The sequence below is a fragment of the Falco punctatus genome (genome assembly GCF_963210335.1).
Source record: "Falco punctatus genome assembly, chromosome: 10".
NCBI classification, from domain to species: Eukaryota; Metazoa; Chordata; class Aves; order Falconiformes; family Falconidae; genus Falco; species Falco punctatus.
In genome coordinates this window covers 16,515,942-16,530,985 of record NC_137590.1, presented here as the reverse complement: position 1 = coordinate 16,530,985, position 15,044 = coordinate 16,515,942, and the positions used below count along the sequence as shown (strand labels likewise).

Sequence of the window (15,044 nt, the reverse complement as noted above, 5' to 3'; positions counted from 1 at the left end):
AACAGACACCTGGAAGAATTGAACCCACTCGCCGTGGCAGTAGGGGAAGGCACCGTCCAGCTCCTGTGTCAGCTGGGAGCTGTCAACATAGCGGCCCAGAGCCTTCAACGATGTCAGGGTCTCCACCTGTGGGGCACGGGGCTTATGAGTGCTGCCAGACCATGCCAGGTCCCTCCCTAGAAACATCCCCAGGGGCAACCTGGAGCAGGGGCCATAACCCCCTCCTGCCCTAAGCACCCTGCCCCATTAATGGTGTTGCCTGCCGGCAGGGCTGAGCACACCATGTGGCAGCTCCAACTTGGAGCATCACCCAGTGGCTCCGCAGTGCTTAAATGCACGGGAGATTGCTGGCACTGCAATAATCTGCCATGACAGCCAAGCCAGCTAATCAAGTTCATTAATATTTCACATTGTATTAATTAAACTGAGCAGCACTAGAAGAACAATAAACTCTTTCAAGTTTAGATTTATTATCCCAGTGCCTGTATCCGGCCACTGCAAGTAATTGGGAAAGTGCTGGATGCCCTGGGGCAGCTTTCGTCCACCTGTGCAGCCCCGCAAACCCAAGGGCAGCAACTGCCTGTCCCAGTGTGGCTTCATGCTGCACCCAGTGCAGGGGTGACCTGCCCCAGCAATGTACTGCTCTGCCCAGGGTCCCCAAGCAGGGGAACTGGGGTCTCCAGGTGACAGGACAGAGGGTCCCCCAAGGCGGGAGGCTCCTTTCACCCTAGCTGGGCTCTTCCCATGGGAGACAACATGGGACACAAGGAAGGGACAGGCTCACCTGAACCCCAGGCAGCTTCTCACGGTGGGTGACCAGCTCCTTCTCGGCTAGCAGCAGCATGGTGTGGATGCAGCCTGGTGAGACGCTCTGTGGGAGACAGGGAAGAGTGAGCATGGCAAACCCCATGGTGCAGCCTCCAAGTTCCCCACGGTGATGCGGGGGCTCAGTTTCCCAAGTCAGCTGAGGCTGGTGAGCTCATTACGAAGAAAAAGGCTCCCAAGCTCGCTGGCATGGGCAATGGAAATGGGTTGCTCAGGCCATAACCCTGTCCCAAGCACCAGCTCCCTGGCAGAAAGAACTCACAGAAAGAGCCTTGTAAGCAAATCCCTTTCCTCATACCAGTAATGCTTCTCCACATGGAGAGCATCAGGGCCAGCACAGGACTTATCAGACTGCAACCAAGTCCTGAAGCCCTGGGCATGCGGAGGCAAAGGGTGCTGTGGCAGGGAAGACCTCATGGGCCCCAGGACAGCACAGAGCACTCCCACAGCACTGCCTCAGCACTGGCACAGAAACCCTGCCAGGACAATTGACTGTTGCTGCAGAGCTGATTTCCAGGTGAGCTCAGCTAGCGGGATGCTGAAGGGGTTTGGGTCACACTGCGGTGCCAGGTGACAGTGGGGCTGAGGCCAAGGACAGATCCTGCAGGGCTGGGAAGGGACCTTTGGTCCCAAACAGCCAGCACCTCACAGCTGGCACTCGAGGAGCTGGAGAGATGCAAGTGCCAGGTGTGAGCTCATTTCGGGGGCTGGGGAAACAGGGTCTTTGTGCCATGGGGGACGGTCTGCACCACTGCAGACGTGCTCAGAAATTAGATTTATCAGCAACTTTGGGAACAGAGTGGAAGTTGTTTAAGTGCTGCCAGACCTACAGGGGGCCAGAACTGGCTGCTGGGGAGGAAGCAGCAAGAGAGATGTGGGCTTTCTAGATCAGTGCATTGTGGTGCAGCCACAGGCAGCTGAGAGATGCCTTGGTAAATCTACACCGTGAAGTTTACAGGTAAAATCCATGAGCGAGATAAAAACTGGGGCCCCAGGCACAGCAGCACCAGGGGCTGCCGGAGAAGCTGCTGCCAGCTGGGGGATCACATGGCACAGTGGGCACACGGCAGGCTCTGAAGGACCCCCAAAGGGCAGCAGCACTTGCCCCCAGGCAGGGACCCCTCCTGGCACATCCGTGGCACAGGCACAAGGACTGCAGTGTACCTGGACAGAGCGGAGAGCTGAGAAGAGGACAGGAGCAGGTGGCTGCTTCCTGGCATCCACGACGACAGTGAGCCCGCCATCCTTTGCTTCTTGCCTAGCAAGGGGAATAAAGTAGGAGGCAGACTGCACTGGTTAAAAGTGGCACATGAAGTGGGGGATCCCTCCCCATGGGCAGGACCCACTCGAAGCCCCCTCCCACAGTCCTGTGCTCCCAGGCAGGAACCGGCAGCTGCAGGCAGCAGCCCCATCCCTGGGGGATGCCCCAGCCAAAGACAGTGCCAGACCTTCAGAAACATGTGCCTTTGGCAGAGGCACGGCACAGGGTCCTCAGGTGTGGCTGCAGGCAAGACTGCTGACACGGGGTGGGGGGGACATGTGGGATGTGCCCAAACCAGTATGTGCAGGATGCTGGGCATCCATCCCAGCACTGCCCAGGGGCTGCCCGGGACCTCCAAGCCGGGCAGCAGCCAGGGGGTCCCTGGCAGGTCCTCCTGGCTCTTACCTGGGGAGGGAGCAGAGGTAGAGGATGAGCCTTGCCAGCTCGGCAGCTGAGCACCATGTGGCCCCCCAGGCGCTGCCGCTGGTGGTCACCTGGAGGAGGGCCCTGCCCAGCCTGTCCGAGCTCCCTGTGGGGAAAGGGGTGAGTGACCCCTACAGCAGCCACCCACCAGCTGCAAACACCAGCCCTGAGCAACCACCTGTGGGCCTGGGGCTCCCATGGGCCTCGCTCTGCTGCTCGCCAAGCACAAACGACTGCCGAGGGGTGCGGGAGTGGGCTCTGCCCTGGCTGGGGGGCTCAGCCTGGGTTAACACCGTGCAGCTGTAGTGATGCAGCGGCCACCCCAGTGCAGCCTCCCCTGGCCCCTCTGGTGGGGCAGTGCCAGACCATGAGGGCTCTCAGCACAAACGCCAGCCCTGCAAATGCCAGGGCAGAGCTGCTGGGGACGTTTTTGCTGAAAAAAAGATGGTTTTTGTCACTGTTTTTCGGCTCTTGGGAAAAGGAAGAAGCCAAATGTTTAGTGTTTGGCAGCTAAAAGCTGAACGGCTTCATTGGTGAGGAATGGTGTGGGAGGGCTCGGATGCAGCTGGGAACAGGGCAGCTGCTCAGAGCAGACTGCTTGTTTTTATGTTTTTAATATTTTTGCCCAGCTCAAAGGAAATTTTCTGCTTGAGGGCTTTCTGGCCTCCAGCAAAACCCTGAAACCTTCCTCCAGAAAACCCTCTCCAGCAGCACGGCGTTTTCCCTCCGAGGCCTCTCCTGACATCCCCCTGAGGATCTCACAGCACCAGCAGTACCTGGCAGGCACACGATGCCCGAGCCCAGCAGCCCGGCGTGCAGGTCCTGCCAGGCCGGCGGCTCCCGGCCAGGGGTGCCAGCGCCAGACACAGAGGGACTGTTCTTGCAGCTGGTACCTTCCAGGGACCGTTCCTCTGTGGGGGCAGCGGCTGCCACATCTGTACCTGCCCGTGGGGACAGAGGAGAGAGGAGCTGGCAAGGCGCAACGAGGCAGAGAAATGCAAAAGCCCCTGCAGAGCCCAGGCAGGTGCCGCAGCCCTGCTCGGATGGTACCTTTCCCAGCTGGTTTGGCTCTGCCCATCCTGGGCGAGTAGATGGCAGACATCTTCTTCCAGGCCCCTTCGTGCTGGTTGGTGGCTCTTTCGTCCCCGGGGGCCATCCCGAGCCATGGGCCCTTCAAGAAGGAGAACTTGTGGCTGGATCCTGGGGGAAGTCGGGGGCTGCCCTGCTGCACCAGTGCCTCCGCCTGCATCCCAGGACTCTCTCGGCGGGGACGGCGGGTGAGGAGTGTGGGGCTGCCAGCCCCCCTCCCGTGCTGTGCAGGGGTCTTACGGGGCGTGGGGCGGGGAGGCTGGGGGCTGTGGCCATCCGGCTCCTCCAGGATGGCTGCCATCAGCCTGGGGCCGAAGCTCACTGGGTTCTGCAGCGCGGCAAGGTAGGAATCGCGCTGACGGCACCGTGGGCCATGTGGCTCCGGCTCCCGGTTCAGCTTCGTCCCCATGCACGGGGTGCAGGGACCCTCCTCCGAGCTCAGCACCTCCCCGCAGTGCCAAGTATCTGCCCCCAGCCCCCCATTTGCCCAGGGGAGCGTCACCTTGGCCCTGGCCCCCATCTGCCCCTCTGGGCAGGCAGGTGGCAGGGACCTGGCCAGGCGGTCCAGCTGCTCCTGGGAGAGCTCCAGCAGGTCCACGTACTCCCCTTCCAAGTTCTGGCTGACAATCTCGCAGAGGCTGGGCACAGCCAGCGTGGCTGGCTTCTTCCGCAGCCCAGCCTGGTCCACCTTGATCAGTCCCGGGTATCTTCCCTGGCCTGACTTCCAAGAGGTGACCTTGCAGCCCGGAACGGTGCCCACGACATTGCCATAGGGCTCCGGGATGTCTGCTGTGCCATGGGGCACAAGCACGCTGGGTGCTGCCGGCTCGGCTGCAGTTTCAGGAGTGGGGCCATGCTGGGTGCTTGCAGGCGTGCCATCAGCACCAGCCTTTGGCTTGTCGATGAATTCCGGCGTGGCAATCTTACTCCATGGCAGCGGGGTGATGCCGTTCTCAGTGGCCACCAGGCAGGTGTGCAGGGGGGCTCTGGCCTGGTTGCTGTTGATCTCCTCCAGCCACTCGTTGGTGAAGAGCAGCGCGTAGGCAGCCTCAGGCACCTGTGTCTCCTCCACTGTGTGCAGGTCCTGGGAGAGGTGCTTGACGGTGATGCGTGCTGAGTGCTCCTCGCAGGGCTCCGCTTGCAGGTAGAAGTCCCCAGGGCGCAGCAGAAGGGGGTTGAGTGGTGCAAGGTGGACGACCACTTTCTCATGAAGACACAAGGGCCAGCCTTCATGGAGAAAGATGCAGTTAAAGTAGGGAGCCTGGGAGGGAGGAAGAACACAGCATGTGAGCGAGAGCCCCTGCCAGCTCCGTACCCTCCCAGCCAGCCCAACCTCTCGCTGCCCTGCTCTGCACTTCCCACCATAGGGACTGAAGACCCGGTGACCTGATGGGATAACCCTGAACCAAGCCACACAAGGGCCCTGCAAGCCCACCCCAAGCCCATGGCCGCTCCTGGGGTGCTGTGTGCTCCCCACATGCTAACAGAGGGGAAAGCCTCACTGGAGACTCCCCAGAGGCAAGACTCTGGAGTCCTCTTGTCCTTTTCACGCAGACCATACGTGTCAGGCTCTGTGCCAGAGCCATCCCAGGGAGCTGGCTGCACCATGGTCCCCTCTGCAGGAAGGGCATGGGGACAGAGACAGGGACATGCAGAGAGAGAGCCTGCAGCCTGGTGCAGGGCATGGCTGTGCTGGCATCCCACATCAGGGCAACCGCCCCATGGCCAGGAGTGGGGTGCAAGGGTCCACGGCACCGGGGCCATGCGGGCTTACGCAGGCTGCCTGCCGCACGTGCTCAAAGAGGCGCTTGGCTGGGATGAGGAATTGGAGCAGACAGCAGAGCCCATCTCCCCGGTAGCTGGTCTCCAGCAGCTGAAACACCTGGCCCAGGACCGTGGGGGCCGTGGCTTCGAAGGGTGGGTAGAGGGCCTGGAGGGCACTCTGCACAGCCGTGTCCAGCGAGCCAGCGTCCTGCGGGAGGAAAGCGTCACTGGTGGGGAGAGTGGCCCCACAATGGGATGCCATAACCCCCCACGGAGCCTGTGCCCAACATCCCACGCTGCACCGTGCTTCTGCCGAGTCCCTGGTATGCCCACACTGGCAATGCTGATGAGCTCGGGAGGCTCCAAACCTTCCTGGGCTGGAAACTGAAGAGGAACTGGGTGTAGAGCACACCAAGCTCCGTGCAGCTGGGAAGCATGAGCACAGCTGCGTCTGGTTCCCAGCATTGGGCTGCAGTTTAAGGAGCCCGAGACAAGCCCTGCTCGCAGCCTGCTGCCCCTCTTGGGAACGCTGGCCATGCGGAGGCGGAGGGGCTGCAGCAGCCAAGGGGTTAAGCTGAGCCAGGCGAGGAGCGTGGGGATGTGCTGGGCTCAGCAGCTCGCTTTAGGAATGCAGCAGATGGGAGGAAGGACAAACATCTGAAGATAGATAGGGTGTTTTGGTTCAGACCCATCACTGAATATGCCAAACTCAAAATTAGTACTCCAAGCATTTTCTGGGAAGCACTTTGCCGGGTTACAGCCCCCTCCCCTGCATCACTTCCAGACCAGTGCAAGGACGCCAGTTTTGTGTCATGTGTAAACTGGTGGTTCTGAGTTTGTTCTCCCAGCTTTGCCGGAGACATCAGCTGTGCAGACCCAACTGGTGCACCAGGTACATGGAGGGAAGCCTTCAGGCGGCTCCCGCTAAGTCCCAGCTGCATTACAGACAGCATGGGGTTGACTACAGCCATGGCTGCCAAAAGGAGCCCATCGGCAAGCTGGAAAGACAGAGACCTCCAGCTCCTTGGCGGGGTGTGTGTGTGTGTAATTCTGCGGGAGAGGCTCTGCCGAACAAGAAATGAGGCTGCGGCTGGTGTCTGGGGGCAGGTGGCCAAACGGCACCCTTTCTCCTGGAAATGGTGCTGCTGCAGGAGAGATGCAGGTTCCAGTGTGGTGCAGGGTCAGGCCCAGCCTGGCCAGCTGGGGGTCTGCCGCTCTGCAGCGGGGTGCTCTCCTCCTCCTCCCGCAGAGCATGGCATGTGCTACCTCTGCCAGCCGCCGCGTACCAGGGAACCCCAAGCTCTGCCTCCGGCTGCAGCCCACAGCAAAGCCAAGCCAGTCACCTGGGGCTGAGCTCCAGATTTAATGGTGGGGGAACCCCAGGGCTGCAGGCAGCCAGTGGGAGCTGCCACAGGGATAAGCATCCTCCCAGCAGCTGGGGCAGCAGCCAGGTCCTGCGCCTTGGGCAGCTGTGGCTCGCCATCGTCCCCATGCTCCTGTGTGGGCACCTGGGAAGTCAAGTGGGGTTATCTGAAGTGGGATTATGTGAAGGTGTGATTAGCTCAAGGTGAGCATTAGTTTCAGACAGCTAATCCATGGTCTGGAAGCCTATAGACAGACAAAGTGGCCTTGGTTAATTCAGCTTAATTAGCTTTAATGCGCTTTAGCTAAAGCATTTTGCAGTCATGCTTTGGTTAATTCTTGACTTTTTCTCTGTGTCTCCACACAGGAATCTCCTGCCTTTTGTCCTGGCAGGAAGAGACGTGGGGCCTGGGCAGAACACAAGGAGAGCCAGTCCCTTCTTAGTGCCCTGTCTGCAAATGCGTTCCCCTGCCAGGCTTTCTGCCGTTGGACCACCTGTCTTCTTATGCTTGGTCTTCACACAGTCCCTAGGAGGGACTGGAGACCTTGCTCTGGAAAAGCCCCACTGCAGAGTAAAGCCCTGCTCCCTGCTTTGCCTTGCGGGGACCTTGTGCCCGCCACTTCCCTGCCTGGCACCACCGAGCTCAGCTCCTTCCCTGTTCCAGCACGGAGGTGAGGAGCTGCCATCTGCAACAGCAAAGGGGGATCCGTCCAGCTCCTAATGCTGCCTCGAGAGATAAGCCAGCACTGCCGGACCTGCCTGCGCCTGCCTTCACCAGAGCCCGCTGCCCAGAGTCCCCCTTGCACAGCCCTGGCACATCCCAAACCCAGCTTGCTGGAAACCAAACTGCCCTCAACTGGCTGAGCTCGTGCGGCACTGACAAAAAAGCAAAGGAAAACAGAAAGAGAAGCCGGGTCCCCTGAGACTGGGGCCGCCGGCAGACTCCGGGCAGGCTGCATCGCGGGGCAAGGGGCAGCCCCAAACCCAGCCATTCCCAGCTTGGCTGCGCCGCTGGGGAGGGCTCTGCAGGGCAGGGGGTGCAGACCACGCTCCAACGGGGTGAAGGCACACACTTCCAGCAGCCCCATCCCACACCTACCGTCTCTCATGACACCGTCCCCCCAAACCCTGGGGCAGCTGTAGCACATGCAGCCAGGCTCCCCAGCCTTCCCGGTCCCATGCCTCAGTGACTGGGGAGGAACAGGAATGCCCGGAGCTGGGGTAAATTGTCTGGGATAAATTTGGGCTGTCTGGGATGGAGGACAGCCCCACTGCAGGGGAAAAAGGAAAATCTTCCGAACCACCACCAAAACCCCACAGCAAAGGAATGCGCCAGAGGATGGATCAACTGAATTAAACAAAGCCGTATTCCTGTCAATGGAATAAAAACGCCCAGGACTTCATCCAGCATTGGGGACCGTGCGAGCCAACATCGGGAGTGAACTACTGACTGATGGAGGCACCAGACACAGCCTGGGTTGTGCTGGGGAGTATTTTGGCCTGGAATGACTAAAACTGTTTTCACTGAGTGTCACAAAGCACTTCATTACTAGGGGAGGTTTTCAGGGTAACCAAGGTGCCACGGCTCCGCATTCGTGGGAGAAGCTGAGGCCAGGGCAGCCAGGGAGCCGTTAGAAATCCAAAAGCAACCAATTAGCCCATGTCTCTCCACCAGCTGCGAGGGAGCGCAGAACCCGAAACAAAAGGCATTAGAGAGCATAAGGAGATTTACATTTGCAAAGCTATTTCCATTTTAATAAGCCAAAGTGCTGTTAAATAGAGATTGATATTTCTCCCCAAATACTCATATTTTTTAGTGGTTTACACCAACAAGATGAGTTGGGCTTTGGTGTTTTGGTGCTGTAAAGTTGTTTAACTTGTATCCAAAGCCACAGGATGACTCAGCTCCATCTCCTTTCTCCCTCCTGCTCAGGAAGGAGCAAGGTTTGAGTGCCGGGACCAGCCCTGAATAGCAATTCCTCTCCCTCTCCTGCAGCTCTCGCTGTCAGCAACTTTGGCAGGGCAGGATGCGAACGCTGACAAGCTGCCCCAGCCTGGCGGCGCGGGAGGCCAGGGCTCAGCACAGCACCGCCCGGGAGCCCGGGGCAATTGCACATGCCAGCTCTGGCGACAAACGAGCCGAGCCGGCCAGCCCAGGGATGAGCCACCGAGCGTCCCGTACCTGCATGCCAGGCACGGTTCACACAGCAGCACCCGTTCTGCTGCGCCCCATCATCTTGCCAAACTTCACGGGGAAGTTTCAGACATTGCGGGCTGCAGCCCCACACGCGCCTGCCCGAGTGGCCAACGACCACAGCCGCCGCCTTCGCACCTGACCTTCTCCTTCGTCCCGACCTTCGCCTTCACCCCTGACCTTCGCCGTCGCCCCAGCGCCCACCCTGTGCTCAGCAGAGCTGGGGGTGCGGGGCCCATAGGTGGTCGCGGGGGCCGGTGGCAAGCGGGGCAGGCCAGCAGAAAGGATAGGAAAGCAGAAGGAATTACCATGTTTACTGGGAAGTGGCAGGGGGGCCGGGGGCCCGCGGCACAGCTCGCCCTTCCCTCTCGCCCCGGGGCCGAGCGCTGTCCCACCGCCCGGCGCTCCGGCTCCGGCTCCGCGGGCGGCTCTTCCCGGCCGCCGCCTCCCCGGGCTGGGGGCGGGCAGCCCCGGCCCCCTCGGCCCCGGCCCGGCTCCCTCCGCCCGCCGCGCCTCTTCTGGGGGAAAAAACAAAAACAACCCCCCCCCAAAAAAAAAAAAAAAAAAAAAAAAGAAAGAAGGGAAAAGAAAGAAAAGGCGAAGAAGGAGCGAGCGCGCGGGGCGGGCCGGGGGAGGGGGCTGGCGGGGGCGGCTCGGGGACCGCCCGGCTCCGCTCCCGGGGCTGGGAACGCGGCCGGGCCGGGGGGCCGCGCCACCGGGTGTCCCCGGGGCGATGGCTCCTCCCGGGGACCCCCTCCCGGCCCCCCACGCGGTGGTGGCTCCTTCCGGGGACCCCCCTGTGCCCCCCCGGCCGATGCCCCCAGGCGGCGGCGGGCGGGTGGGCAGCACTGGAGGCGGTGCCGGCTCCTGCCCTCCGGGTGGGCTGGGGGAGGTGCGAGACCCCCGGAAGAAAAAAAGCTCCACGGGGGGTGGCTGCCCCCGGAGGGTCCTGCCCCGGCCCCCGCCGCCCCCCCGGGCAGCTCCGAGCCAGTACTGCTCGGTGCTGCGGGATCCTTCACAGCACCGGGAGAAGTACAGAGCTGCATGTGCATTTATGTGTGCATGTACATGTGCAGGCATCCAGTCTGCATGTATGTGCATGCATGCAGGCATGCAGTATTTGTGGCAGCTTCCCCCTTTTTAAATAAACGCAGGCCAGCGTTGATACAAACCATCCGCACGGGTCTGTACTGAAAACAGAGCACTTTGCGCAGCTCGGGGCTCTTCTTTCTGAATCGGCCTAAAAGCACAGCAGAAGAAAAGTGTCTCTGATGGGTCTTTGGGCTGTTTCAGCGATGTAAAGTACCTAACTGAAGGCAGAATTGTGTGATTTAGCAACCAGAAGTCATACAAAAACAATTAGCATAAAAGCCAAAGCCACAGATTTGGTCTATCCTAATGGAAACTGCTGCTTGGCACAGCTCTTCCTCCCCCGCACCCGGCGCTCTCGGACCCTTTGCTCCATGCTCAGGCTGCAGTCATGTCCACTGCCGTGGTCCTGGCGCAGGCTCAAGGATGGGACCGGGGCTGGGGTGGGGGCCGGGACCAGGACGGGTAGGACGGCCGCAGCGTGGGCCGCTGGCTGCTGGGGCAGTCTCGATAACGAACATTGTCCGGGGATTAGCGAGCGGCCAAAGGACACACTGTGAAAACAAGCTGAGATGGGAGGAGGTACAGCTGGGTTGCTGGCTTGTTTGGAGCGAGGACGGCGCCAGGCGCTTTGCGTTTGCTTCCCATTTCCTTGGGAGCTAGCGAGAGCCCTGTCGCTGCCTGTATAGATCGCAAGTGCTGCAAGGGCTCAGGCACTGGCAGGCGTGCTGGGTGGGCAGAGGCTTGGCTGGGGGGAGCAGGGCTGGAGCCCCCAGCTGGAGCCCACTGTGCAGCTCTGGACACGCAGGCACTGCCGCAGCTCCCTGCAGGACTCCCCTCGGCTCAAACCCAGTCCAAGCTGCCTGCCCGGGATCCCTGACACAAATTGGGGCCCACTGGGCCAGCTTCTCCCTTCCCCACGAGCGGCTGGTTGCTCCTTTAATTGTGTCAGTTCTCTTACTCTGCTTCAGCCTTTTTATAGTTTCCCTGAGTGTGAGGGGAGTATGAGATCATGCTCTGACCTTCTTTAATGGTGTGGTTACCTCTGAAATGAGCCCAATAACTTGCTTTGGCTCATGCGCCTTCTGGCAGGCACTGGCGCCGGGTGAGGAGACTGCAGGCAGGGAGGAAGGCAGTGTGACTGTCTGGGTCCCAGCACCAGCAGGTTGGATCCCTCCGTGGCACTGGCACCGGTGAGCAGGAGGGGACGGATGTGAAGCTGAGCCCAGAGGGACCCCACCACCAGCTCCCTGCCATGCCTTATCAGCTGTGCTCAACTGGGCCACCCTGCAAATGCACCCAGCATAGCTGGATCCAACCCTGCATCCCTGCAGCACCCCAAAGCAGCTGCCTGTGCCCTCCTGCCACCCTGAGACAGCAAGGCATGGAGGTGGGAGTGAGGGTGCTGGGGGCCAAGCGTGCCCAGCAAAAAACAGAGCTCCTGGGGGCCTGCTGGGTGCCCAGCAGCCCCTGACCTCATGAGCTCACCCTCCTTTTCTGCTCCATTTCTCCATGTCTTCTTTGTCCCAAGCAGCTGCTGGGACAGGCTGCATGTGGCCTCCTGCCCTGCCCCTCAGCCGGCACAGAGCCACCATTCAGATCCCCCCAGGCTCTGCCCGGAGGTCACCATTCCTGCATTTTTATTTTTACTTCTCTGCAAAATCATCCCCCTCGGCTCTCTGCATCCTCTTTTTTCTCCCACAGGCTCCCAGACCTTGTGTCACAGCTGGCGTGCTGTGAGAGGAGCCCGCCTGTCTGGGGGCGATGGCAGCCCTTGGCGGGCGGAGAAGACACACTGACTGCAGCACTGGTCCCAGGGGGACCCCCGGGGTGTCAGCGGGATGTTGGGGTGGAGGCAGGGCGAGGCTGGTGAGCCCAGCATCGGGGATGGTCTCTGGGGCTGGGCTCCTGCTGGGTGCTTCATTGCTTGTGGCCATGTCCCTGCACTCAGGGTCCTCGTCACTGGGTGCAGCTGCTCGCCGTGCCCCGCAGGGCTCCTGCTTTATTACCTCTCTGGTCCCCGGGTGTTCCCAGCTGCCTGGGTTTGATGCAGCGGTCAGGGCTGGCGTCAGCAGCGACCCTGTGCTGGCAGAGAGCCCTCCTGGCTCAAGGAACAGCCGGGGCCGGGTCACGTTGATCCTGCAGCTGGGAAAACAACAGCGGAGGAGCCCCCTGTGTGTCCCCCAACTGTATTTTTAGATGCTGCTGGATCAAACATCAGGGACTTGCAGGTGACGATGGGCAGCAATCCCACACACACGGGAGAGGGCAGGAGCCACAGCTCCCTCACATCTTTGACGCTGACAGCATTTCACAGAGCTCTGGTGAAGTCCCTGTTGGTCTGGGGACAACTGTGGTGGCCACAGGTCCTGGTCAGAGCCTGCTTCTATTGGTGGCAGTGAACTTGTCCTGGCTGGAAATGGATAGTGGGAGGTTCTATTTCTGGCTATGGACTTCTCTTTTTCCAAGTTCTGCCCCAAACCAGCCAGACTGCTCTTGCTTTTCATGCCAAGTGCCCGGGTTTTCCCCTGCTTTTCCCCCGCGGTGTTTGCCAGCCCACAGCTCTGCCCCACAGATGCAAGTGAAAGCCTAATGCGTGGCAGCAGCAATGCCTCTGGCACCAGCAAGCGCTGCCTGGGCCCTGGGGAATTCCCGAGGCGGTTGTGGCACTGCGGGAAATCGATGTGGCCGGATTTCCTTGCAGAAGATGAATGCATATGGCTGTCCTTGCTCATGGCCCAAAGAGCAATAATGCCTGCCTGCCCTGCATCTGCCAAAGGCTGTCGTGGGCCCCCTGCAGATGCTCAGCTGGGAAGGGTCTGGGTGTGATGGTGAGCCCAGTAGACCCGAGCTGGTGGCTGCTGGGGATGGAGCAGAGCCACAGCCCAGCTCCCGCAGTCCCCCCAGCGAGCCCGAGCATGCGATTGCAGCATGGCTTGGGCCATTGCATCACGCAAGAGATGCGGAAAGAGCTGTGGGCAGTATCGGGAACTGCCTGCACGTGCTGAGGGGTGTGTGAGGCTAGAGGAAGCCCTGAGCTGGGGAGCAGGGGGTGGCCTGGGGACAGCAGGGAGCGGCAGCCCTGGGCAGGGGACAGCCAGCAGCACAGGAGAGGGACCTCCTGCAACTCCCTGCCCTCCTAGACTCTTGTCTCTCATCTGACAATGACCCTTTCCTGCACATACAGCCCAGCAAACCCCAGCCCAGCTCTGACATCCCCAGGGAGCCCAGTTCCTCCCCAGCACAGCAGCCCCTGCACTCCCAGGACTGGCAGAGCAGCCTGTCCCATCAGGTGAAGCCTTTTCCCGTCTGAAGGGTTGGGCTGGGCAGGGCAGGATTTCGCGCTCAGTTCCCTGCTATCATCCCTTGCATCAAGCACAACCAGGACCAGCCCACGTATCAGGCATTAGATGTGGTTTCAGCGGTTGCTTGCCAAACACGTGAGTGTTTGGTCAAGGTTTGTGCTGTTTGAAGGGGTTTTACAGTTCAACTTTAAAATTTACTCAAACCCAGAAGTATGACTTTCTGGTTTTGCTTCCTCTCTGTGCTGCTCCCTACAAAATTTCATTTCTCCCCATGGAAGAGGTTCTGGTTCCTCAATGCTTGTCCTGAGTGTCTTAAGTATTGTTTTGAAACAGCTCTGCTGAGATGCGGTTTCATGGATAGGAGGGTTTTGGGACCTTCTCCTCTGTACCAAGCAAGACTCAGCAAGCGCTGATGAAAGGCCAGCAAGGTCATGGCACTGCAGAGGCTGCAAGTGGGATTTTGCTGGGCTGCTGTGTCCTCGTTTTCCTGTTCTGGGTCCGAGAGCTGATGATGACTGCAGTGCTGCTCTCCAAAGCCATAGCCATGCATGCAAGTCTGATGGGTGTTTGCTGTGCACCTGCCAGGCAGCCTGCAAGTGCCTCTGTCTGAAACTTGGTGGAAGAAAGGAAAAGTGGAACTGAGAGCCCTGGTCTCTCTGGCCCCAATCCTTCATGTGCCAGGTTCCTCCAGCACAGGCACCAGGCTCCAGGCTCTCTGCTTGCCCTGTCCCTCAGGGCCTCCTGGGGCTGCAGTGCTGCGGGGCATGGCCATCCTGGTGGCTGTGCTTGAGCAATAACTGCATTTCACAAGCGCTTGGTTCAGGGATGTTGCCTCTGGCAACCAAGACTTCCCTGGATGCAGCGTGAGATCTGCCTGCATCAGCTCCAGTGGGTTTCCTGTGCCTGGTCCTGCCACTTCCCCAATGGGAAATGAAAGTAGCTTAAATAATTTCTTTTCCCCTTACCTCCATCCTGCAGCTTACGGAGAGGGTCCAGCTGGCTCAGGTGTCCCTGCTGGGGGGCCGTGGGGTGCTCCCCCCTTGCCCCTGCCTGGCTGCACCCAGCTCCAGCCATCATGAGCCCAAGAACTGTGACACATCAGAGCTCCAGAAATTTTGATTTTGGGGCTTGATCCCAGTGTGCTGGACATCTGCTCCCATACACGGCTGCTCCGTGATGGAGCCCGGTGCCAAGCAAGCTGGGCTGGAGGCACAGGGCACGCTGCTGATTTAGTTGCCCCCAGTGCCCCGCTGCAGCTGCCCAGCTCAGGCAGGTGCCCCGTCGCCAGCCATGCTGGGGCAGGTTTGGGGGGGCTCTGGGGTCTGCTCGCATGGGGTGAGAAACCATAACTTGCTTTCTTTAGCCCTTGTGCCCCAAGGCTGCTCTGGTTACAACCAGTGCCTTTGGCTGGTCTGTGTTGTGACAGCAGCAGCTAACAACCAGGAGCACAGAGCAACCCAGAGCCCTGTGAGACGGGGGGGGGGGGGGCATCGGGGGTGGTAGATGGCTCAGGGGCAGCCCGGGCTGTTCCCAGCCTTTGCTCAGCAAAGGCAGAGCAGGCAGAGCCCCATCGGACACAGCTGGCAGAGCCAAACCCGTGCCCGCAGCAGGTGTGCTTCACCGAGCACCTGCTGCTGCTGCAGGCAGGGACCATTCGCACCCGATGGACAGCTGGACACTGCCTCCCAGTTTTTGCTCCCCCTTCCTTGTCTGCGAGGAGAGGCCTGCTGT

General features: G+C 60.4%; 1 protein-coding gene across 1 annotated transcript in view; it reads right to left on the bottom strand.

The window, feature by feature from the left end:
- KIAA1755 overlaps nucleotides 1-14,724 on the bottom strand; it is an 18,846-nt gene extending 4,122 nt beyond the window's left edge. The window contains exons 1-8 of the mRNA XM_080405905.1: nucleotides 9,228-14,724; nucleotides 5,373-5,570; nucleotides 3,560-4,859; nucleotides 3,286-3,450; nucleotides 2,492-2,615; nucleotides 1,990-2,083; nucleotides 785-871; nucleotides 4-126 (exon numbers count right to left, since the gene is read on the bottom strand). Of these exons, the coding sequence (XP_080262031.1) occupies nucleotides 4-126; nucleotides 785-871; nucleotides 1,990-2,083; nucleotides 2,492-2,615; nucleotides 3,286-3,450; nucleotides 3,560-4,859; nucleotides 5,373-5,570; nucleotides 9,228-9,971 (2,835 nt within the window). The 5' untranslated portion in view covers nucleotides 9,972-14,724. The remainder of the gene's footprint in view (nucleotides 1-3; nucleotides 127-784; nucleotides 872-1,989; nucleotides 2,084-2,491; nucleotides 2,616-3,285; nucleotides 3,451-3,559; nucleotides 4,860-5,372; nucleotides 5,571-9,227) is intronic.
- Nucleotides 14,725-15,044: the final 320 nt, after the last annotated feature.